The sequence below is a fragment of the Limanda limanda genome, chromosome 16 (assembly GCF_963576545.1).
Source record: "Limanda limanda chromosome 16, fLimLim1.1, whole genome shotgun sequence".
Taxonomy (NCBI): domain Eukaryota; kingdom Metazoa; phylum Chordata; class Actinopteri; order Pleuronectiformes; family Pleuronectidae; genus Limanda; species Limanda limanda.
The window spans coordinates 12,992,552-13,001,992 of NC_083651.1; the positions used below are offsets into that span (position 1 = coordinate 12,992,552).

At 39.0% G+C, this 9,441-nt stretch overlaps 1 protein-coding gene across 1 annotated transcript; it reads right to left on the bottom strand.

Annotated features, from left to right (window-relative positions):
• Positions 1–1,532: 1,532 nt before the first annotated feature.
• jam2b (junctional adhesion molecule 2b) lies at positions 1,533–7,294 on the bottom strand. Its single transcript, XM_061089115.1, has 10 exons — positions 7,258–7,294; positions 4,363–4,428; positions 4,135–4,245; positions 3,857–4,006; positions 3,307–3,488; positions 3,108–3,216; positions 2,629–2,736; positions 2,106–2,124; positions 1,955–2,000; positions 1,533–1,691 (listed from the first exon to the last, which is right to left on the bottom strand). Exons 1-10 carry the CDS (start codon positions 7,292–7,294, stop codon positions 1,653–1,655), a joined length of 867 nt encoding a protein of 288 aa, XP_060945098.1. The 3' UTR covers positions 1,533–1,652.
• Between the last annotated feature and the right edge of the window lie 2,147 nt (positions 7,295–9,441).

The window sequence follows — 9,441 nt, forward strand, 5'->3', positions numbered from 1 at the left end:
CTGCGCTTCTTCAAGACTTGTAATTTATGGGCATCACAATAAGCAGGAAGACGAGTACAAAGGGAGGAGAACAATAGTGCCACTGTTCTTACGCAGATAATGGACAAAGGAGGGCATCTCTTGGATGAAAGCCTATAGTCTGTGATATGAAAACATTCAGTCAGGAGTGTGACGCCATCTAGTGGTCTGCTTGAGGGAATCTGACTGTGAGCACATCCGAAAGACTGGTCTATACAAAAATGATTGAATCATTCTTTAAAAACCTATTGTTAGAGAATAACCCAGTAGTTTCCAGCCTTGGCTTCTGACGCCTTACAAGAATCACAGTGTGGGACACATTTCATTTAATATAATTTTGAAAATTCATGCAAAACATTCTAGTTTATATTTTCACTTATATTTAGTAGACATAACATGCTATTGTTTCATTTACTGTGCTATATTACATATTGCGATCATGTAATCTTGGCTCAAGCAAATCCTTCAGGATTAATATAAATCTTATTTTATCTGATACCTGAGTGTATAGCTCCTCAATTGGGATTCAATATTTTCATTATATCCCATATTATACTTTGACTATATACTACTTTTATTTTACTGTTAAAGTATCCCAATACCAATATAAACTTATAATGTGTGATGATACAATGCACTATTATTAATATAAAACTGAAAGGATTGTTGTTTCTGCACAATGAATACTTTCTATGCATTTAGCTAGTGATCATTGTCTTATCGCTATATAACATTTTGAATGTTTGTAAGGCTTTTAAAATTGTGATAATTCTCCTTTTCTTGAAACTTCATTATAGCTGTAAATATTCGTTAGGGGATGTATTTTGTATTTTATACCCATCAGACGTCCCATTCCCCGTGCTTTATTACAAGAATACACAAAACAATGTGCAGCACTGATGTGCTGATTTTAATTTATATTTCTTTATTGATCAGGAAATAGACTCATCAAATATTTGAGTGTCAAAAGATTTTGAAAGCCTCCAACGCACCGTTCAGTGTATGCAGACACCTGTCCAATTTTCACTCGATTCACATCATGAAAATGTATACAACCAAAGAATAACAAAGGACAATTTCAACATGAGATAAAAATACAAACAGGTTTATAAAAATATATAAAAATAACAAGTGATATCTCTGTATGTAGATAAGTATTGTGAAGGATACAATCATTTGTGACGAGAAATATACAGTCTTTACCCTAATTATTGTGGATAGTTCAGTTAACAGCCTATAGGTGGCGTTTAAGAGCAAAACAACTGAAAACATATGAAACACAAGTCAACAACATGAAAAAAGTCAGATTTAACAATATTTTCAAAAGCACACTAAAAAATAAGGTTATGAAATATATATCACATCATTATAAAAAAGTTGAGTTGAGTTTTTCATTTACAGTAGATTTGGATACAAGATCCCTCTCTCAAACTGGCAACACATAAAAGGCCATTTATAGGAGGGAGCAAGGTTTTTGCAGAAATCGTTTTTTTTGCTTGATATTAGACGATATGACTGTGTATGTGTGTGAGTTCAAGGCAGCAGAGAGCAGACGTCCAAAAGCAAGTTGTGCCGGACATTAATGAAGCACTTCTGACTCTGGATGACCTGAAGTCCGACTCAGTGTTTCACCCTCAGATCATGAAGGACTGAGTTTGTTTGTAATGCTTGAGCTGTTGAGAGAGAGAGAGAGAGAGAGAGAGAGAGAGAGAGAGAGAGAGAGAGAGAGAGAGAGAGAGAGAGAGAGAGAGAGAGAGAGAGGGAGAGAGAGAGAGAGAGAGAGAGAGAAAAAGAGAGAGACGTACAATTAACCTTTTCCTTTCATTTGCGTTATAAGCGACTTATCAACACTGTCAACAGTGCTTAATGGTGACCCAAATTCACTGCAGCAAGCAAAACAAGCCCTGTCGTGATAACAGCCGCTTTGATCACTCACGTTGCGGCAGGGAGGAGGAGGAGGCGCTGGGTTGTAGGAGTTGTTGCTGAAAGACAAAGGGCGGTGATTTAGTCTGAGCTCATTACTGGTCATAAACACATCACAGCTGCAGGCCGAACAGAGTCGAGAGGCTGAAAAGTGAGACGCTCACCTTTTTATACTTTTTTCTTCTGTTCAAAGACAAAACAAAGAGCAGATGACAGTGAAAAGTTAATATCTTCAATTATCACAATCATACTAGATGATGGACATTTGCCTCTTTACATGCAGTAACTTGTAAGTAATATATCTACCAAAGTAACCTACAGAGTAATAGGTACTTCCATACTACCATTGTCAAGGCTAAAACACTTTCTTTGGAGGCCCTATTCCTCGTGGTGTTTATCTCTACTATCATTACTACATTATTATTTATGTAGCTCCTTCAGTATTTGAAACATATGTCTTCTTGTTAAAAGTGCTCTTTAAATAAAGGTATTATTATTAGTACTATCTTCATATTATACTTATCCACCACATCTCCGAAAAATATATATTTTACATCCATATATTTTGTTAATGTGAAATTATTCATTGCTCTGACTTAAATTTCAATGTATCTAATAGTGTCAATATATTGAATACTGAAAGAAGCGATGACACACACACAAGTTCATTAAGAGTACACTACTCACTCCTGCAGCAGCCTCGGCGTCGACACACACACACACAGATGCAGCAGAAGACGACGAGCGTCACAAAAGCTGCAGCACCTGCTATCAAAACTGTCATATTCAAGGGATCTAGAAAGAGGGCAAAGAGATGATTTCATCAGTCTCCGGTGAATCATGACATTCACCCTGTTTCTATGGCAATAAATAACCAAAACCAAATTTATTGGAAGAATAAAAATGCAACAGAGTGATGAGAAGTACCTAAAATAATAAAGACATCACTCAGAAAAAATCTTTTATCATTACTTTGACTTTTTACTTTGGTCCATGTCCCAACTGCTACAATTGGGAAGGTGGGGTTATGACCAATACTGCAGCCAACCACCAGATGGCACTGAAGACGCTTTAGTTTCACTTCTGGGGAGCTGCCATGTCGGCCATCTTTATAGACAATCCATGATCATGACATGTGGAGGCCAACATGTGTCAAAACCACTTACAGTCATTAACGTTGAGTTGTTGGGCCACACAGCTCTTGGGCGCCCCCGCATTGTTGGAGGACTCACAGCGGTACATCCCTGTGTCTGTTTTGGACACACTCTTAAACTTCTGCTCCAAACACACAAAAAGAAGGGAAATTAGAACAGCAACAACCAGGAGGTGTTGCGTTTGTGATCAGATATTTTCGGCCATACTCACCAGTGTGCCTGTGTGGGTGTCGATTCCGTATGACGTGTCGGCTGTGGCTGTCAGGGCCTTGTTGTCTTTGTACCAGCGGTAGGTGGCAGGAGGAACGCTCAGTTTGTCCTTACAGAGCAGCTCCAGGTCTGAGCCCACGAACATGGAGCTCGGCACCGCACAGGACGGCACATGAGGAGGTACTGAGGGGAGAAACACTGCATTTGTCATTTTTATTAAAGGACAAAATCCACCTTAAAACAGAGAAATATTCATATTTGATGTTTGGTGGATACAGTGTGGGCCTTTATTGTATCAAACCAATAAATGCGTTCAAATTAATTCATCTAATTGGATAGATAGACAGATAGATAGATAGATAGATAGATAGATAGATAGATAGATAGATAGATAGATAGATAGATAGATAGATAGATAGATAGATAGATAGATAGATAGATAGATAGATAGATAGATAGATAGATAGATAGATAGATAGATAGATAGATAGATAGATAGATAGATAGATAGATAGATAGATAGATAGATAGATACATACATACATACATACCCAGCACATTGAGGGTTACAGACGTCTCTCCCAGTTTGACGTGATCGTTGAGGGCGGTCACCTCACAGCGATACTCGCCCGAGTCTTTCTGAGTGACCGCGTGTAACATCAGCGTAGCTCCATCTATAGTGGCCCGTCCCGTGTAAGGCCCTGAGGTGAAGGTGGGCAGAAGAGGGACACAGTTAAACTAAGTGGTATCAAAAATAAAAGAATAAATAAATAAAATGTGATATACGAATGAAAGGATTGGTGATTTTGAAATCAGGGGAGTCACTCACCAATAAATCTTTTATCAAAGTACACGTATGACACGCTCTTTCCTCTCTTCTTCCACTCAATCCGAGGGTTTTGTTCCGTCTCTGTCTTGAACTCACAGGACAGCAGAGCATCTGACAGGACAGGAAACACGACTTTATACAAGTTTATTCGTTTTCAGTCTTGAAAGTGATAGATTTAAACACAGATAAATAATGCTCAGAAAGGGGAAATGTTGAAAACAGTCTCACCTGTGTGCTCGTGGACCTCTACATTGGATTTACTGCTGCTCACTGTCACAGACAGGCACACAGGACCTGTGGGGACAGGAGGGGTCAATTCTTGTTACATTCTTCAAGAGAATTAAAACATCGTACGGAAAATCACAACATTAAACATAGTAAAATATATCAACTGTTAAGACTGTGAGCCTACCGCGGCTCATTGGACTCATTGTTCCGACTTCGGTGTGTGCATGTGCTCGGAAGTCGGAATGTGGAAAAACAAGTGTTATATTTATGTGTTTGAAGCATTAAATAACACCGCGACACCTCTTTCCTTAGTGCAACTTTTGACTAATTCACATTAGAAGCTACTTTTTCAAGTTGATTGTAAAATATATCAATTGATGACCATATATATAAAAAAAGGTACACAAACTTTTTTGGTGGAACTCTGTCTTATGGTTCTTGTGAAGACAATAATTGATGTAAAGCATTTCCAAGTCCCGAACCCTAATTCCAGCCGAATCTTTAACTAAAATCTTAACATTCAAACTGTCCTCAGAAGTAGTGAGGACCAGTCAAGATGTCCTTTAAAAATGAAAATGGTCCTCTCAAAGATGGATAAAAGATTCCATACACACACACGCACAAACATACAGAGTGTGAAGCTACAACCTGGTGGTACCAGGAGCGGTGGTGTGTAGGAATGCAAGTGATGGATGACGCTCTGACAAGCAGCTTTATCCCAACCTGATAACCTCTCACACACACACACACAAACACACACACACACACACACACAGACACACACACACACTTAATTCCTTTGGTAGTATAGAGAGGGAGGGAAAATGTAGACAGTATCTATGTAAGTGTGTGTGTAACCTTACCCTTCTCAGCTGGCACAACACACACACAAAACCACACACAACCACACACAACCAACCACACACACGCACACACACACACAGAATTGCACACTTCTTAGGCTCTACACTGATTGAACTCTGAAACCTCTCAACCGTATTATTTACTTTTACCTTCGTTCAAACCTAGACATTCTAAACATTACTCTGACTCAACAGAAAATCAGAAATCTGTCAATATCTTGATCTTAACTCATGTAAATTACTCATGTAAAACAAGGTAAAATACACAGCAACAACAAATGTTAATGTATATACAGAATTATATTGTCCATAGTCAATGTTTTTGTTTATTACTGACCGTATTTAAATATACGTGTTTCAGGTTGTCAGCAGTTTAGGCTTCATTTTACAGACGTGCTGTTTGATGATGTAAGTGACCACATCCAAAAGACAAGAAACTAATGAAAAATGTATTTTGCCCAAAATGTTCTAAACTTTTTTGCCAGCTCTGTCCAAACGGAAGATGAAGGTTCCTATCTTTTCATCTCTGAGTGGTCCTCATTTCAAGAAAGATCAAAACACACTCACACACACTCACACACACACACACACACACACACACACACACACACACACACACACACACACACTATATCAAAGCTGTGATTACTGATATGAAGCCTCTTCCTTTTAAAAATTCCCAAAGCAACTTCAAATGCAATTTTTTTCCAGGTAGTGAGTGGCCGTAATCATCTCAGACCAATTAACAGCAGGGTCACTCAGGGGCTATCACCACGCTGTAACGCTGGGACGTCCGCTGGGCCATGTGATGCGTCTCATCAGTCTGTGGATCTCGGGTTCAAACGGCATCAGAGCGGGCTCAGTGTAAACACGGAGCCCAGAGCACAACCACTCCCTGGACAATCTCATCTCCCGGTGCACATGACACCTCCTCCCCTGTTTGTGTTGGTTATGCACATGTAGTTATACAGCAGAGTCCAATGTGCCTTTTTGATATTTATTGTTATAATAACACAATCTGTTTAGTTATAACCTGACACATCAGACTCCATTGCCAGAATAAGGAACGTTTCTGTACCCCTATGTCCACTTTTGGGGGACCCCTCCTTATAAGGGTGTCCCACCTCCCCCCTTTGTATTGATGTACGTAACTGAACAGAGGATTGAGTTGCTTTGCTTGTTTTGTCAGGACAAGCCGAGATCCCCTCCAGAGACATTCTTGGTCTGGCCCCTTCCATCAAATAAATCACAACGCAGGCATCGCTAATCTCCACCGGTTACACACAAGCTAACCATTAGTACAACACACCTTTAAGTTTCCTTCATACTGAAAACACAAGAAGTTACTGCAAGAAACAATGTTCCCTCAATTTTATCATCATCACAATTCATATAGGGTCTGTGTGGAAAATATTAGGGAGGTAGAATGAAAACTTGAAACTTGAAAGGACCTTTTTTGTGGGGATTTTTTTTTTTTCTCAAATCCGAATTATATATGCAAAAATAGAAAAAAGACACATTAGAACACATTTCAGCTAAAAGTTAAATTTATTTCAATGTATGTGTTATCGCTATACATTATTTATAGTAAATAGAGTTGTGCCAGCATTGTTGAAACTTGAGAGGAGAGTAAAATATGAATAATGCATTAGATGTTTTTTTAAAAATCTATGTTTGGACCCCCACGCTTCCCCTCACCCTCAATTTGTGTACAGTCCCTAACTCTAGTCTTTCTTAAATGCATATATGAGTTTTCTACATCTTTTGCACACCATCAGAAACTTTATGATCTTCCTAAAAGATAACTGGATAACTGGACCGAAATCTTCAAAGTTGCATATGAATAAAGCACAAAATGCAAAGAGCACCCTGTAGAAATCCACCAGACTGTGTAAATAGTAAATAAAGGGTGAAATGTAAAAACATCTGCCTTTACACATCATATATCAGTTCCACCAGTGTGTCTTGAGGTAATAAACCTCATCACAGCTTATGTTCTTCTTATTAATAAAGATTCTGAAAACAAACTTACTGCAGAGTAAAGGGATGAGAAGCGGCAGCAGCCACATCTCCATGGTGTGCATGCTCAGTTACAGAAGTTATGATCCGTCCTGTTCTTGCAGCGTCAGATTCGGTTTTACTCCAAACTTTGTGCAGCAGCTTCTTTACTCTCATCTGCTCCACGCACAGGCGCGTACACGACAACTGCCGGGGAGCGCGCACAGGCGGCGGAGCTGCTGTTGTCCTGAAGCTCAGAGTCACGTGTGCTCAGATGCGTTTAATGACCGTACTGGCTGTTGTAGTGTGTTATCAGTATTTCATGGGTATCATTGAGACAAAAAAGTAAATCTCTGATAAGCCCTCTGATATTTATTATTTGAACATTATTTCTAACAATAAACATTTTGAGGTATCTTTTATGGTAGCCCAGATACTGTGGACCCGCACTGCCAATTCGCAATGGAGAATAGGAAAAAACAGCTGCAAATAAAAAATTTGAACAAAAAAACATTAAAAAAACGGAATTGCAAATCACTCGACACAACTACAAATCGGAAAAATACAACTTAAATCGGAAAAAAAACAAAAAAACGTTAAATTGGAAAAACCCAACAAAACCCAACAGCAAGTCACAAAGAGAAACAGCAAATCAAAAAAGAATAGTCTGCGAAACACAACAGCTAATGACAACACACTAACACAAAAATGCGCTATCTGTTGTCTGTGTTCGATCCCCTCGTCCTGGCTGTAGTTTTCTTTTTCCAGATCGATTTTTTTCCTTCCTGTTTACAAGATGGAAAGAGCATTTGTCCAATCACTGATGATCCTTGTGGACAGCAGGTACATCTCGTTTTATTTGCAAGTCAAGTCGTGTTTTGTGAATTGATGTTGTGTTTTCCTACTGTTGCTGTGATTTGCACTTCAGCGCACTACAATATTATCAAATATATGTGAATAAACAACACATGCAAACTTAGAAAAGATCTTCGTCAGTTCGACAACACATCTACAGCAAATAGAGAAGGTAGGTAAATTATCAAGGTGGCGATATGAACCTGAACAACTTCTACTGTACCATGCTGCATTAAATCTCCAGCAGTAGAATATACACTGTCACACTTAAATCTGCCTTCCATGTATGAATTCTGTATTTCTGAAATGATTCTTATTCAAAGTGTGACCAGATGAAACTCTGGTCGGGAGGCTGAGTGTTTTCCACACGTCCTCAGTGATGAGTGTAATCGGAGGTGCAGAGATGAAACAGCTGCTGGTTGAGCTACTGTGTCCTTGGCTATTAGGTTTCTCTGCAGCAGTTGCAGCCACACAACGGCCCATTGTAGCTCAGTCTGCTTAATGTGCACACATGCTTGCATTTGTGGCCATATGCACACACAAAGACCCACACAGGGGCCATACATGCAGGCACGTGTGCACAGACACAAGCGGAGAACGAGAGTGATATACGGACTCACAAAACCTCAGCTGCAGCACCTGTTCATGATAAACAGTCCCAGCTGCTGCGCTGTGGCCGGGGTACACTGATGTCATGTAACACAAAGTGAGACACACACACACAGGCGTGCACCACGACACACACGGCTGCTCAGCGACCACAAACATGTTCCACCCAAACAAACTATCACACCTTCTAGATTATAGATTCAGGGATGGTTAACTTTAAATGTATTGTGATGTTTGACAAACTTTTTACTGCACAAATTTCAACACAATACTGTGTCTGGTTTGTACCAACTCAGACCGAATTTGATCTGTCACATGGACACGTTAACATTAGCCTCAAGCTAAACAGTATCTGATTTTACAACTGACCATCAGAGGAGTTCCTCTTAAATCTATTTGAATTGAATAGTTTTAGATATTGTTTCAAAAGTGATGAAAATTGTACGGTAGAGAATTGAAGTAATGTTTAAGAAAATAAATCTGTGTGTTTAAGAATAAAGTCCTCATTTAATGTGATGAAAAAAGTCATAATCTTACAAAGAATATCATTACACCTTTGGTTGAAATGTGGTAAACTTTGGATTTATTTGTAAACATCACTTTACATGTTCAATATTTTTTACCATAAATCAGATTTAGATAAACGAGACCACAGATATGGGCACATGTGAGCAGATGAAGGTTCAAAACTAGATTTACCGTGCTGCGGTTGTATGCCTCTATTATATAACTGTGACCTTTGATTTTTGAGAAA

Coding starts and splice junctions, on each gene's coding strand:
- jam2b (XM_061089115.1), bottom strand. CDS start 7,294: ATGTGGCTGCTGCCGCTTCTCATCCCTTTACTCTGCA. Junction 4,429..7,257: donor TCTCATCCCTTTACTCTGCA/GTAAGTTTGTTT, acceptor CTGTCCCCACAG/GTCCTGTGTGCCTGTCTGTG. Junction 4,007..4,134: donor CTTTGATAAAAGATTTATTG/GTGAGTGACTCC, acceptor CCTTCACCTCAG/GGCCTTACACGGGACGGGCC.